This window comes from Dama dama, chromosome 22, assembly GCF_033118175.1.
Source record: "Dama dama isolate Ldn47 chromosome 22, ASM3311817v1, whole genome shotgun sequence".
In the NCBI taxonomy this organism is placed as follows: Eukaryota; Metazoa; Chordata; class Mammalia; order Artiodactyla; family Cervidae; genus Dama; species Dama dama.
The window spans coordinates 8,446,211-8,462,793 of NC_083702.1; the positions used below are offsets into that span (position 1 = coordinate 8,446,211).

The 16,583-nt window shown below is 41.1% G+C and overlaps 1 protein-coding gene across 3 annotated transcripts in view; it reads left to right on the forward strand.

Annotated features, from left to right (window-relative positions):
• The window catches only part of MRTFA (myocardin related transcription factor A), a 103,132-nt gene that overhangs the window by 51,785 nt on the left and 34,764 nt on the right, over window positions 1-16,583 (forward strand). For all 3 annotated transcript variants that reach the window (XM_061124471.1, XM_061124473.1, XM_061124472.1), the window contains exon 2: window positions 13,712-13,777. In XM_061124471.1, coding sequence (XP_060980454.1) covers window positions 13,712-13,777 — 66 coding nt within the window. The remainder of the gene's footprint in view (window positions 1-13,711; window positions 13,778-16,583) is intronic.

The window sequence follows — 16,583 nt, forward strand, 5'->3', positions numbered from 1 at the left end:
TCCCTGGTGGCTCAGACGGTAAAGCATCTGCCGGCAATGTGGGAGACCTGGGTTCAACCCCTGGGTCGGGAAGATCCTCTGGAGAAGGAAATGGCAACCCACTCCAGTACCCTTGCCTGGAAAAGCCCATGGATGGAGGAGCCTTGTATGCTACAGTCCATGGGGTCACAAAGAGTCGGACAGGACTGAGCGATTTCACTCACACTATGCTAACTGTTCAGGCTGATTTTCCAAGTTGAAGGAAGAAAATCATGAAACAGTCTAGAAAGCTTGAGAAATTCTGTATAAGGAGCAGGAGAAGAAAACATTCCAGGGATGCTGTAGTAGGACAGGGCAGAAATTGAGAACCAGGAAGCAGGAGAGGCAGGGGAGAAGAGTGAGGGACACAGAGACCTCCCCCTTGCCTTTACATCTTTGTAGCATCTATCAGGAAAGACTTATAAGAGCCTACAGTAAATAGGGGCCTACAGGAATGTTACTTTTGGGGAATGATATCAGAAAATTACTTGAAACATCAGTCCAAGCTAATCGTGAGGATGAAATATTCTTAAGGCCCAATAGGCTCACTTGTCCTACCTCACATAGAAGGGCTCTTGTTTCTCTATCTCTGTGACTTCCAGTGTTGGGTAGCATCACCTTTGTACTCCGGTAGCACCTACAAGGAGAAGGCGATGGCACTCCACTCCAGTACTCTCACCTGGAAAATCCCATGGACGGAGGAGCCTGGTAGGCTGCAGTCCATGGGGTCACTAAGAATTGGACGCGACTTCACTTTCACTTTTCACTTTCATGCATTGGAGAAGGAAATGGCAACCCACTCCACTGTTCTTGCCTGGACAATCCCAGGGATGGGGTTGCACAGAGTCAGACACAACTGAAGTGACTTAGCAGTAGCAGCAGCACCTACAAATATATAACTATTTGAATTTTTAAGAAACCAGCACTTCTTTTTTTTTTTTATTATTTATGCACATGTGTATCACACATAAGACCAAAAGCCTTGGAATTTGTCAGGGGCCCCAGTAGTAGGGCATGTGTGCTAGCTAAAGTTGCCTTTTCCTGTGACTTAAGTAAAAATCTATATTATAGACATCAATATCTTTCTCTTTGCATTGTAATTATTCACTTTTGAGTCCATTTTTTTCCCCATTAGACTTAAGATTCCTCGAGCATGAGAACCATGTCTGTATTTCTAGCACCCAGCCCTAGCTTTGAGAGTACAAAAACATGTTTGAACGCATGAATTGAATTGTGGGACCCATCAAACCACTTGGTTGGGATGTGGTGTCTGAGTAATGTTTTCTTTGAAAATACTGTTCAACTCTTGTACACACCTATTTGATGGTTATTGGCCTCAAACAGCCACTGAAGGCAGAGCCTCTGTCTAGTGACTGCTTTATCCCCCCAGCAAGCTCAGTGTCTGGCACAGGCAGGAGATCCTCAGATTTCTTGAGTGAATGCCAAGGAAAGTTTGACAAGGAGCTGAGGAATAACTGAATAAGGCATGAATGTGAAGTACATAGGCATGCTCACCAACTAGTGTGTGAACCCTTAAGCAGCTAAGCAAATATATGTAAAGTGAATAAATGAAACTATGTCTTAACTTATTTTATATTTTAAGACAGCTTACCCTGAGGTGTCTGTTTCTCACGGAGTGTTAGTATCTTAGATAATTGACTGTCACAGTGAAGAGGAGATGTGAAACGTTAGTTATCACAGAATATTGAAGAAGTAACTATGGATTCCAGAGTCTGAATCCTTCATTCTTCATTCTTTCTTATGAAACGTTGATCAGAACTTGTACTTATTTATGTGCAGTTTGATGTCTTGTTTCCCACTGGACTGAAAGCTTTATGTGAGCAGAGACCATAGTTGTTTCCAGCCTACTAGCACAGACCCAAACCTATTTATTTAGTAAATGTTTGTTAGATAAGTGGATGAGAGAATGCATGGAGGAGAACTCTTTGCTCATCCTGACACCCAGTCACTATTTTGGAGATAATGCTGTAAAGTAACCCAGGAAGCAGAAATGAGGAATGAATACCCTCCTCTGGGGGTACCTTCACTTACTTTTAAAAATAATTAATTTAAAAATTGAGATGTAATTGACATAAACACCTTCACCTACTTTTATTCATATATTCTAATAATGAAATGAGTGAGCATACAGAGAATAGTCTTTGGTTTTCAGTGATGGGTGATGTGGTTTTACTCTTTGGGTGATTTTGCAATTTATAGAAGAAACTGAAGTATAAAAATACACCAATGGGGGATGCATGTACACCCATGACTGATTCACGTGCTGCTGCTGCTAAGTCGCTTCAGTCGTGTCCGACTCTGTGCGACCCCATAGACAGCAGCCCACCAGACTCCACTGTCCTTGGGATTGTCCAGGCAAGAACAGTGGAGTGGGTTGCCATTTCCTTCTCCAATGCATGAAAATGAAAAGTGAAAGTGAAGTCGCTCAGTCGTGTCCAACTCTTAGTGACCCCATGGACTGCAGCCCACCAGGCTCCTCCATCCATGGGATTTTCCAGGCAAGAGTACTGGAGTGGGGTGCCATTGCCTTCTCCGTGATTTGTGTGAATGTATGGTAAAAACCGCTACAATATTGTAAAGTAATTAGCCTCCAATTAAATAATTTACAAAAACAAACAAAAAATATACCAATAGCATCGGTGTAATTCACTGCTGCAGAGATGAAATTTCAAATTATGAGCATGCTAAGCTTCATACAAGGTTAAAAAACCCACATTGTTCCTTCTCTCATCTTCCCAGTAAAACACATTCTCCAGTTTGAAGCTAGAGGTGGTGTTATCTATTGCTGAATTGAATTGTATTTGTTTGTTTCTTCTGGGATTGATATCTGAAAGTTAATGAGGAGAAAAAAATGTACCAATTATTATGAAGTCAGACTTTGGGGATTTATAGAAGAAACAGAATTTGGAGTAAGAATATATACTATCTAAAATAAGTTTTAACAATATTTATAAATAAGTGCACTAGGCTGTGTTTAGAATAGAACTTAGGAGATATTACATCCTATCAAGTGCATTAGATTTAGATCGAAAACTCACAGAAATGAGTCTAGAGATACCAGATTTTCTCTTTATCAGGTTGTTCTTTCACTGTTCTTTTCCCCCTTGACAAACCTTCAATAGTAGACAACACAGTACCCCAGTGTTCGTTGCAGCACTATTTACAATGGCTAGGACATGGAAGCAACCTAGATATCCATCAACCGATGAATGGATGAAGAAGCTGTAGTACATATATACAATGGAATACTACTCAGCCATAAAAGGAACACATTTGCATCAGTTCTGATGAGGTAGATGAACCTAGAGCCTATTATACAGAGTGAAATAAGTCAGAAAGAGAAAAATATTGTATATTAAAGCATAAATATGGAATCTAGAAAAATGGTACTGAAAAACTTACTCAACAGGGCAGCCATGGTGATGCAGACATAGAGAACAGACTTGTGGAGAAGGGCAGGAAAGGGGAAAGAGAAGGTGAAATGAATGGAGAAGCATGAAAGCATTATCACTACCTGTGTAAAATAGATAGCCAGTGGAAATTTGCCGAATGACTCGGGGAACTTAAACTGGGGCTCTGTAATAACCTAGAGAGTGGGAAAAGGTGAGGAGGTGGAAGGGAGATTCAAGAAGGAGGGGGCATATGTATACCTGTGGTTAATTCATGTTGGTACATGTCAGAAAACAAACCAATATCATAAACAATAACCAATAAATATAATTTTTTAAAATGACAATTTTTTCAGAAGAAATGTGTTAGAAAATAGAAGTCCTCTCCTGTTACAAACTTTAAAACAAATTTGAAATAAAATTTTTAACTTAAAAACACTGAACATTGTTCAGTACGCAACAAAAGGTGATGTACTTTGTTGTTGTTTAGTCACTAAGTCATTGTATCCGACTTTGGCAACCCGATGAACTGCATTGGTAAGCATATTCTTTACTCCTGAGCTACCTAGGAAGCCCATGATGTGCTTTAAAAGCGGTTAATTGGGACTTCCCTGGTAGCACAGTGGAAAAGAACCTGCCTGCCAACGCAGGGGACAAAGGTTCGATTCCTGGTCGGGGAAGATTCCACATGCCTTGGAGCAACTAAGACTGGGTGCCACAACTATTGAGCCCGCACTTCAGAGCCTGAGCTCTGCAACAAGAGAAGCCGCAACAGTGAGAAGCCTGAGCACCACAACTAGAGAAAGCCCTTGCACAGCAACGAAGATCCAGTGCAACCAGAAATAAATAAAATTATTTAAAAAAAAAAAAAAAAGCGGTTAATTGGGAGTGTCAAAAGAAAGGTGAATTAAATCTGCTTAATACTAGTTACTTGGGCTTCCCAGGTGTTGCAGTGGTAAAGAATCCTGCCAGTGCAGGAGACATAAAAGACTCGGGTTTGATCCCTGGGTCAGGAAGATCCCCTGGAGGAGGAAGTGGTAACCCACTCCAGTATTTTTGCTGGTGAAATCCCTTGGACAGAGGATCCTGGTGGGCTACAGTCCATGGCACAAAGAGTCAGACACGACTGAACACACACGTCAACTCCCCCAGCTCAAGTGCTAGTTACTCAACCTGATTTATGATTGGCATCATGAACATGGATGCAACATGTTTAATTTTCCAGAATAAAGTGAATTTAAGTTAGACCAAACTATCATTAAATGGGGCTGCTGCTGCTAAGTCACTTCAGTGGTGTCCAACTCTGTGCGACCCCATGGACTGCAGCCCACCAGGCTCCTCCGTCCATGGGATTTTCCAGGCAAGAGTACTGGACTGGGGTGCCATTGCCTTCTCTGATTAAATGGGGCAGCAGTTCTTAACCTGACACTGCATTAGAATCACCTGGCAAGTTTTTGAAAAACCCTGATTCCCAAGCCTCACTCCAGTCCAATTAAAAACATTCTCCATGAACTTATGGTTTGGGGGGTGGGGAAGATGGGGAGGAGGGATAGGTTGGGAGTTTGGGATTGACAGATACACACTGCTGTATTTAAAATAGATAACACAAGGACCTACTGTAAAAAATAAGTAAATTTTAAAAATTCTAGGATGATTTTATTTGTGAAGTAAGTGTTGAGAATCCCTGGAATGGGGAAATAATACAAGGATAAGAATTCAGCAGATTTGGTTCTAGTCCTGATTTCTGCTTTCTAGTATTTTGTTGAGAATTTTTGTGTCTGTATTTATAAGGTGTGTTGGTCTGTAGTTTTGTTGTGGTCTCTTTCTCTGGCTTTGGTATCAGAGTAACTAATAGAGTTAGTTGGGAAGTGTTCCTTTCTCTGTTTTCTGGAAGAGTTTGTGAAGGATTATTACTAATTCTTCTCTTAACTGTTTGGTAAAATTTACCAGTGAAGCCGTCTGAACCTGAGTTTTCTTTTGAGGAAGATTTTAAATTAACAAGTCAGTCTCCGCTTTTTATAGGTCTGTCTGGATATTCTGTTTCTTTTTTTTTTTTTTTGCATCAGTTTCAATAGTTTGTGCCTTTCTAGGAACTGGTCCACTTTATCTAAGTTATCTAATTTGTTGACATGCGGTTCTTCATGGTATTCTCTTTTAACTGTGTTAATTTCTATAGTTGGTGATAATGTCTCCTCTTACATTCCTGATTTTTGCATCTGTTTTATCTCTCTTTTCTTGGTCATCCTAACTAAACATTTGTCAATTTTGTTAATCTTTGTAAACAGCAAATTTTTGGTTCTGTTGGTTTTCTCTATTTTCTACATAATTGCTTTATAATTATAATAATTTAACTTTCATTCTTCTACTTGGGTTTAGTTGCACTTCTTTTTCTAGCTTCTTAAGGTAATGTCTTTACAGCATGTGTTCGAAGTCTTCCTTCTATTCTCATACAAGCATTTAAATCTATGAATTTCCCTCTAAGCATTAGTTTAGATATAGCCCATAAATTTTTATATATTCAGTTCAAAATACTTTCTAATGTCTCTATTATTTTTCCTTTGACCCATTGGCTATTTCAGTTCAGTTCAGTCGCTCAGTCATTTCTGACTCTTTGTGACCCCATGGACTGCAGCACTCCAGGCCTCCCTGTCCATCACCAACTCCCAGAATTTACCCAAACTCATCTCCACTTAGTCGGTGATGCCATCCAACCATCTCATCCTCTGTCGTCCCCTTCTCCTCCCGCTTCCATCATTCCCAGCATCAGGGTCTTTTCCAATGAGTCAGCTCTTCGCATCAGGTGGCCAAAGTATTGGAGTTTCAGCTTCAGCATTAGTCCTTCCAGTGAACACCCAGGACTGGTCTTCTTTAGGATGGACTGGTGGGATCTCCTTGCAGTCCAAGGGACTCACAAAAGTCTTCTCCAACACCACAGTTCAAAAGCATCAATTCTTTGGCACTCAGCTTTCTTTATAGTCCAACTCTCACATCCATACATGACCACTGGAAAAACCATAGCCTTGACTAGACAGACCTTTGTTGGCAAAGTAATGTCTCTGCTTTTTAATATGCTGATTAGATTGGTCATAACTATCCTTCCAAGGAGTAAGCGTCTTTTAATTCCATGGCTGCAGTCACCATCTGCAGTGATTTTGGAACCCCCCAAAATAAAGTCTGTCACTGTTTCCACTGTTTCCCCATCTATTGCCATGAAGTGATGGGACCAGATACCATGATCTTGGTTTTCTGAATGTTGAACTTTAAGCCAACTTTTTCACTCTCCTCTTTCACTTTCATCAAGAGGCTCTTTAGTTCTTCACTTTCTGCCATAAGGGTGGTGTCATCTGCATTTCTGAGGTTATTGATATTTCTCCCGGCAATCTTGATTCCAGCTTGTGCTTCCTCCAGCCCAGCGTTTCTCATAATGTACTCAGCATATAAGTTAAGTAAGCACGGTGACAACATACAGCCTTGATGTACTTCTTTTCCTATTTGGAACCAGTCTGTTGTTCCATGTCCAGTTCTAACTGTTGCTTCCTGACCCGCACACAGATTTCTCAGGAGGCAGGTCAGGTGGTCTGGTATTCCCATCTCTTTCAGAATTTTCCAGTTTGTTGTGATCCACACAGTCAAAGGCTTTGGCGTAGTCAATAAAGCAGAAGTAGATGTTTTTCTGGAAATCTGTTGCTTTTTTGATGATCCAGTGAATGTTGGCAGTTTGATCTCTGGTTCTTCTGCCTTTTCTAAAACTAGCTTGAAGATCTGGAAGCTCACGGTTCACATAGTGTTGAAGCCTGGCTTGGAGAATTTTGAGTATTACTTTAGTAGCATGTGAGATGAGTGCAGTTGTGCAGTAGTGTGAACATTCTTTGGCATTGCCTTTCTTTGGGATTAGAAGGAAAACTGACCTTTTCCAGTCCTGTGGCCCCTGCTGAGTTTTCCAAATTTGCTGGCATACTGAGTGCAGCACTGTCACAGCATCATCTTTTAGGATTTGGAATAGCTCAACTGGAATTCCATCACCTCCACTAGCTTTGTTCATAGTGATGCTTCCTAAGGCCCACTTGACTTCACATTTCAGGTTGTCTGGCTCTAGCTGAGTGATCACACCATCGTGATTATCTGGGTCGTGAAGATCTTTTTTTGTACAGTTCTTCTGTTTATTCTTGTCACCTCTTCTTAATATCTTCTGCTTCTGTTAGGTCCATACCATTTCTGTCCTTTATTGAGCCCATCTTTGCATGAAATGTTCCCTTGGTATCTCTGATTTTCGTGAAGAGATCTCTTGTCTTTCCCATTCTATTGTTTTCCTCTGTTTCTTCGCGTTGATCACTGAGGAATGCTTCCCTATCTCTCCTGGCTATTCTTTGGAATTCTGCATTCAAATGGTTATATATTTCCTTTTCTCCTTTGCTTTTCGCTTCTCTTCTTTTCACAGCTATTTCTAAGGCCTCCTCAGACAGCCATTTTGCTTTTTTGCATTTCTTTTTTGTTTGTTTGTTTTCCTTCTTTCTTTCTTTTTTTTTTTTTGCTTTTTTGCATTTCTTTTTCTTGGGGATGGTCTTGCTCCCTGTCTCCTGTATAGTGTCACTAACCTCCGTCCATAGTTCATCAGGCACTCTATCAGATCTTGTCCCTTAAATCTATTTCCCACTTCCACTGTATAATCATAAAGGATTTGATTTAGGTCATACCTTAATGGTCTAGTGATTTTCCCTACTTTTTTCATATTAAGTCTGAATTTGGCAATAAGGAGTTCATGATCTGAGCCACAGTCAGCTCCCAGTCTTGGTTTTTGCTGATTGTATAGAGCTTCTGTATCTTTGGCTGCAAAGAATATAATCAATCTCATTTAAGAGTGTGGTATTTAATTTCTTCATATTTTTGAATTTCTCAGATTTTCTTCTGTTGTTAGTTTCTAATTTCATTGTAGTCAAAGAATGTACTTTGTATCATTTAAATCCATTTAACCTTATTGCAAGTTGTTTTATGGCCTAGTATATGATCTGTCCTAGAGCCAGTTCCATGTATGCTTGAAAAGAATATGTATTCTGCGGTTGTTGGGTGGAGTGTGTTGTTCAGGTCTTGACGTTCTTGTTGATTTTCTGCATATTTGTTCATTATCAAGAGTGAGGTTGATTGTAATTCATGAGTAGATAAATGAAAACATTCCTTATTCTAAATCATTTAAGTATCATGAAGTTGAATTAAAATGGAGAAATCTTCTAATGTTAGTTGTATCTTAGGAATACCAGAAATGACATCTAATTTATTTTCTAGTGTACTCGTTCTTTTTATTTTAGTATCTTACTATGGCGATCACTTTTAATTCTCATGAAGACTCATCGTTTCAGAGTCAACTCCAACGAGGCCAGTCTTTCAGTTGATCATTTCTGGGTTTCAGTATCCTCCTTGGAACTATGAGAACCTCCATAGCTTAGAGTCAAATATCTCAGTGGGGGGTTGGGGTGGGGAGAAAAGATTTTTGAGGAGGCTTGTTTACCTTTTGCTCTCCTCAAGCATATAAACCTCACTTTTTGGACTAGCTTGTAATATCTAGTCAAGGAGCATTTCCCTTATTCCCAAAATCAGCAAGTTTATTTTGGAGCCTTTTTGTAACATAAATGTTCTGAAAAGCTGCGATCAAATTCATGGTCTTTTGATTAGGTTTAAAATTTCACATCCAGATTTAAAGAATGGAGAAAAAGATTTATCAGTGTTTCTGACAGAGCTGAGTTAATGGGATGTTCCTGCAGTCAGAATCTTCACTGAAGAGGTCTTCGTCCTGAGCAAGGATGGTACAGGGGTTTTGCTCTTTCCCAGTTATTCCTGTACTAACTCTTTGCTCTTCTTTTTTATTTCCCTCAGAACTCACACTTCCCCTCCCTATTCTAGAATTCTTGGGGAAATCAGTACTGGGTGAATACGAATGAGGTAGGAGCAACCTACTGAGCTGCACATCTCCCTTCCCAGTAAAATACAGAACTTCTGACCAATGGGAGCCACAGAGCCAGACTTGGGAACACACCACTTGTTTTTGATTTTTCTTTCCAGATCTGATTGATTTGATTGTTTGATACGTTCAGTCCTTGGGCATCAACCCTTGAATACCATCGGCTTACCTCTATGGTCTTACCGGGCAGAATAATGTCAGGTTCCTCCCCTTGCTCTAATTTCCTGAGTAGCCAGTTGTTCAAATAGCAGTTGATCACCTTTATTTGAAATAGACTGAAAACTTGATTATTTCCGTGGGGAATGGAGAACCTCGGGTTTCCCAATTTATGCGTTGTTTCTTTTCTTTCAACCCTTTACTGGCAGGCAGCTCAGTTGATTGCCTGTGCATCAGCTTCAAAGACATCTCTTCATCTATATATAATAAGCTGCTTGCACAGATGCATTTAAAAACAGATGATTATTAAATTTGTGGAATTCAGTAACAGTGAAGGTATAAAGGCTCATGCTTGTAAGTAAATAGGTATTTTTGTTTAGTTTTTTATTGACTTGGGGACTGGAGAGGAAATCTAAATGGTGATATACAGTAACAGAATTTATCACATTCCTACTTTTTAAAATTTCCTTGATCTAGCACTGTGTTTGAGAATAATCCCTTGAACTAGTGTTAGATATATCTTGGTGAGGGTGGTTGTGTATTAAATTATGTCCTCTTAAATATGCTCCTAATTTGAGTACCTTTTGCAGTGAATACATAATATATGACTCTTATGGTATTTAAATTATTGAATGATTTCTTCTAAAATGAATAATCCCAAGGCCTAGAAACATAAAGGCATTTTATTTAGACTGCTTAGAATTAAGAGGAATTAAGATAGACTAAGGAAAGGGGAAATTCATGTAAATACTGTTTCTTTGTGGTCAGACGTCTTAGAAGAAGGATTGTTGTATATATACATGGCCAGACATATACCTTACACCATAATTCTGAATTTGCTGCTTATTTTCCTCCTTATAAACATTGTTAGAGTTAGCAGGGATTATGCAATGTATGAAATAATACATACCTACTCTGAGGTTGTACCCAGGGCATACTGATACAGGGTTCATTCTTTTACGTGAATGGGAAACTTGGTCAGATTTCAGATTAGACTAGAGTTTGGTGTTAACTGCTGAGAGGCACAAATGGAATTTTCAGATAACTGAACTTTCATTTAGTTTGAGATGTAAGAGGTTTATTAGATGAAACTTCCTCTTTGAACTAGAGCCATTAAAAAAAAAAGCAACTAAACTCCATGAATCATAGACTTAACCTTTTGGTTTCATGAAGCAAGAAAGTTTTTCAGTCAAGAAGTTTGCATAATGGATTCCTTATGGCCCTATCTGTATATGGGTTTTTGGAAAGGTGCGAATTGCTATTTCAGAATTATTCTTGGACAGTAGATGTATTTTTCATTAATTATTTCTTTTTTGAAGTGTTCAGACTTACTGTATTAGGTTTCCCTGTTCTCTGAAATCAAATCAGTTTGATACATTTAATCATTTTCCAGTAGCTCATCTTATACGGGGCCTTAGAAACACTGTAAAAGGTAACACATAGATCCCCTTTTCCCCTCTTACTTTATCCTGCATGGCCCTCCTCTTTCTTCCAAGGAAACATATGGCACAGTATTAAGTATTTCCCTTCACTTTAGAGTCACAGAGACCTGATGTGAATCCTAGTTCCTGCACTTTTGTGCCATCTAACCTAAAGCAAAAGTTTAAAGGTTTGATCCTTAGTTTTTTCATCTGTAAAATGGAGATAATAATTGTAATATCCCCACAGGGCTTTTTTTTTTTTTAAAGTCTGTCAGTCATTTAATACAGGGCTGACACACAGCAACCCTCAGTGACTCCTCTTATAGTTTTATTATTACTGTTGCTGCTGATCTATAATTTATTCTGAAATCAAGTTCTTAATTTAAATTTATTTTACTGACGCTGATCTCCTAGACTTCTTTGGCCCTGGCCTGAATCATCTATGTCCCTCAGCCCCTTTGTCTCTCTTGGCACAGAATGAACCCAGGCAATCACACTCCGGGCCTGTTATCTTAGCAGCACAGGCTTTCAGGAGACTCTGGAGAAACAGAGAAGTGGGGAGCTCAGGTTCTGGAATCAGAATGCTTGAGTTCAGAACCTGTTTTACCTCTTATTAGTGGATAACCTTAGAGAAATTACTTAATCTCTCTGGGCCTCATTTTCCTTACCTGTAAAGTAGGATAATAATACCTATTCTGTGCATTGGGGAGTTATGAAGATTAAATGAGTTAAAACATGAAAAAATGTAGGTCAGTATCTAGCACAGAGCATAGGTTCTATCAATGTTAGCTATTAGTGTGGCTGTTGCCACTTTTATCTTTTATTCTGCAAGGCTTTCTTAATTTTAACAGTGTTAATTTGTAAATGATGATAATACCCTCCTATTTAGATTTCTCTGACTATATGTATCATCATTTAGAGATGTAGTTCAATTTAAGAAACAGTTGTTAAATACCTACTGTGTTTGAGTGCTATTGGTTGGGAGAGCATCATACATTAATAAGATACATTCCCTGTCCTCCAGGAGTTTACATTTATTTGGGGGGTAAGTATTACACAGGGCAAAATATCTCTATACTTTTTATAACAGATATAAGGTAGTTCATCGGAGGCCTGGAGTGATTCTTAATTGGGAAGGTCAGGTGAAAAAGTGATGAGATAGGCATTTCCAGGTGAAGTGAATTGTGAGTAATTGGACAATCCGGATTGTGGTGACTTAGAATGGGTGAGGGCTTCCCTGGTGGCTCAGATGGTAAAGAATCTGCCTGCAATGCGGGAGATCGGGGTTTGATCCCTGGGTTGGGAAGATCCAGTGCCATCCCTGCAACATGAGAAGGTGTAGTAAACTTGGTAAAATAGGAGTGTAAGGAGGTAGCAGAGTTGAAGTTGGCTTAAAAATTTTAGTGTTAGTCCTGGGGAGGAGGATGGTGATAACCATTAAAGAGAAGAAGGATGGAGAGTTGATTAGATTTGAGGAGGTGGGTGGCTCAGCAGGTATAGAATCTACCTGCAATGCAGAATACACAGGAGACACAGGTTCGATATCGGGGTCTGGGAAGATCCCCTGGAGAAAGAAATGGCAACCCACTCCAGTATTCTTGCCTGAAAAATCCTGTGGACAGAGGAGCCTGGCGGGCTACAGTCCAGTGAGTCACAGAGTCGGACACGACTGAGTGCCTAGGCACAAGTGATAGGTTTTGGACCTGCTGAGTCTGAGGGACAGTCAGGAGACTGGTTCCAGGTCTGCCATTTTGGGAGGCCATCTTAAAAACTGCTTTGTGGATGGGAAAGACGGACGTTAGGGTAATGTGATTCCTCATAGATACAAGTCGCCCTCAGGTGGGACTTGCAGGACCTTAGAATGAAGACTTACCACAGAAGGGAACTTCCCTTGGCCCGTGAGATCCTCTCAACCTTCCTTTTCTGAACATGTTCTCGCTTCGCTTCTGAATGGAGGCCTTTGTCATTCCTCATGGTGTGCAGTGGTAATAATACCCTGTAGGTTTCACTCACATTTGAAATAAAGATAATTGGCTTTTAACTTTAAAAAATTCCTATTAACTTGTTACATCAAATGGTGTTGCCAGAGTAGAAATAGGAGAAAACCCCCGCATCGCCCTCCCCTAGCCCGGATGTGCTTTGAATCACCTAGCTTCGTGTTTCAGTCAACAGAAGACGGCTCAAAGTGAAGAGGAAGAGGCAGAGAAGAGTTGTCTTAATGGTAAAATAGTTTCTGGCTGAGGGAAATGCATTGCTTGGTGAAAACAGGTATAATTTCTAGATCCAAAAGAGAAGATTTTACAAATAACCAATACTCCCTGATCTGTAACTCGCTACACTTAACCGTGGTAAACATTTGCCACCAGGAGGAAGGCGTAGAACAGCTAGAGAAAGCCTTTTCTGCTGGGCATTGGTCCTCATTATGTTTTCTTTGAGTTAAGAATTTGTGTTTTTTCAGTCCTGGAGGAGGACACAGTGTTGTAGGAGGTTTTGAGCAATAGGCAAGACTCTGGTACTTTGTGGATTGTTATCGCCCTGCAAGACCCTTCGCAACTTCCTCTCGCCGCCCACAGCAGAATACGGAAGCCCTGCTGTATCAGGCCACTTCTGCAATTACAGCCACAGTTACTGGGGATCCTTCTTTCACACTGCACCCTTGTGTGTCGAGGCTTTCTTTGCATTTGAAAATGTGTCTCTTGTGGTGGAACAGCCAACTGAGCCTTCACCTCCCCTCTCTCTTTGCTGTCCTGCAGTGCTGCAGTTGAAGCTCCAGCAGCGCCGGACGAGGGAGGAGCTGGTGAGCCAAGGGATCATGCCGCGTAAGTACCCCCTGCCTCTCAGCCCTTGGTGGAGGTGCTTTGGGGACGCGGTGTGTGTACCCAGTATGCCACAGGAAGCACCTAACAGAAAACAGGGCCACCGGGTTCGTTTTTTGCTCCTTTCTTTGTCATGCTTTCCCAAGTTCAGGGCCTCTCACTTGGCCATAGTTAAGAGAACTGTGCTCATTGATCAAGTTCAGAGAAACAACGTTAGGTTTAAGGGTACCATTGAATCACCCTTAGCTTGTGAACTGCACCTTTAAATGGGTTTCTCCGCCCTGTGCCACTTCCCTTTGTAGGAGGAACAGATCTTGAGCTGGGGTTCTGTGAGGAAGAGCTCTCCCCGCATGTGTTTTGCCTGAGTGTTGGGGTGCTTGGAAGGGATGACCCTTTCTCACCTAGTATTCCAAGTCAGCCCCAGTTTTATTTAGAGTGAGAGCCTCAGATACCCTAGCGTGGTGTAACTGGAGTCATTGATGGGGTATCGCAGGGGGCGCTCGGTGCAGAACCGCATCACTCGGGAGAAATAAAACCCGTCTTGGAATCTATTCAAAGTAAGAAAATTTGCCTTTAATACCAGCAGCCTTATAAAACAAGCGGAAGCTGACACCAGCAGGGTTTTGCTCTTTTTGACATTTCTTTTTGAGTCATCTGCAGAGAGCTTAGGCTCTCCCTCTTCGTTCTTTTATCTTTGTGTGTTCCTGCTACTTGGGCACAGCCGAGTGAAATAAAAATTTATATATCGTTCACCACTTCCAGCTTCATAGTGGAAGGACTGATGTTTTAATTTTTTAAACCTTAACTCAGTGCCTGCTAACCTGCTGCGCTATGTCTTGCTAATTCTCACTCACTCATTCATACACAGTGTTTAGGTGACTGGTATGTGCCTGTTGATGCAGCAAGATAAACCCAGCTCCTGCTCTCAGGAGTTTTGTACTTACTGAGTAGGCTGATAACATAATAAACAGGGAGACAAATAAACTAACACCATTGCTTCAGAACATGGTAAATGCTCTGAAGTAAATGCAGCTGGTTGGCATATTAACAGATAATAGGGATGAGAGGGGATCACTTTGAAGAAGTTGGTCAAGAAAGGCCTCCTCGAGAAGGAAATACCTGAGCTGAGATCTGAAGGATTAGACGGGATCAGTCATTCAGAAGCAGGAAGAGGGCCCAGAAAGACGGAAAAGCAAGTATGAGGGCACAGTGCAGTTAAGAGCCTGGCATGTTGAACACATCAAGGAAGCCAGGGTTGCTGGACCTGGTAAGTGAGGGCAGAGTAGGGGCCAGTTAAGATTGGCAGGATGGGTGGGGCCAGAACTAGAGCCCTGTCAACCACACGGAGGAGGTAGATTCTATTTTAACTGCAGTGGGAAGCCATCGAAGGCTTTCAAGCAAGTGAAGACAGGATCTGATTTACCTTATGGTGATACCAGATCCATTTCTAAGAGCTGGAACTTCATAGCAAGTATAAAGATCCTGAGGTCTGTTTCTGTCCTAAGCATCAGCCAGGAGATTCAAGTCCTAAGTTTATCTTTTTTTTTTTAAATTGCAATTAACTACCAAACCATTTGCCCACATGCTGTCTCCTTCTCTGACCTTGCAGTCAATTACTCTTCTCCTTAAAGTGTGGGTCCGTTAATGTCCTCAGGTAGAGCGATGGTGTGCTTTTATAAAACACTCCAAATCTGCCAGTCTACAAACCTTGTAGAGGCACAAGTCACCCCGTATCAATCTCATTGTCACTTTCGCCAAGGACATCCTGTGTTTAGGATCTGCTTTTTGCCTGTGATAATCCTAGGTGCTCTAGAGAGTAAAGAAGTGTTCAGCATGGCACCTGCCCTTAAGACAGTTAACAGTTTATCTAGGTAGTAGGATCTGCCCATACACAACATAAAGAGCAGTTCAGTGCTGGTCTCTGGGGTGCTGACTCTGATTATAGCACTAGTTCTGAGAACATAGTGCTGCTTCTCAGAATCTGCAGTATGTTCAGGATCTGAAAACCACTCAGAGGATGAGGGCCTTACATTCTTTTTGCAGCCTTTCATTTGATACGAGGGGCTCCTGGAGGTAACTGTTTAGTAGGATTTATGCTGTCACATTTCTTGCAGTATTCTGTGCTGTTAAGACAAACGATGCTTGAGTATTGCAGTTATCTGCTTAGATGTTTGTCTCTCCAGTTAGACTGTGAGCTCCTTGAGGAGGTATCTTATTTATATTTCTGCCCCCAGTACCTGTCACTGAATGAATGAGTGAAGACAGCCAATTGTAAAATGGTGTGTGTGTGTGTGTGTGTGTGTGTGTGTGTGTGTGAGAGAGAGAGAGAATGAAAGACAGACAGAAACAGATACTACTTAATTGCAAACTTGTTGGAATTCTGGGCGTGGAATTTGAAACACCACTCCTGTTCTCCCAGGAGCTCAGATTCTAAAATATTCTGAGTATCTAATTGTGTACCTTGGGTGGTTCTCTGCATCTGTGAAGTGAGAGTAACTGCCCTTCCTGTAGGAATAGAAACGCCCTGCTTCTGTGAGAATATTGCATTTTCCCTTATGACACAAGCCACCTTCAACGATGGGCACAGTTTGTTTTTCAGCTTTTCCAGTGAAGAAAGTAGGTAGCAAAGTCTCAGATTGTGAGAGAGGGACTATTGAGGCCTGGGACGAGCTCCCGGTGTGAAGAGCCCTGCTCTTCAGCGTACCTGGTGATGTGCAGGTGGGGCCCAGAGTTCCCAAAGATGAGGCTCTTTTTTCCCAGCCCCTCACCCTCTGAGTAACCCCACTTCCTCACCACAGCCCCACGCCAC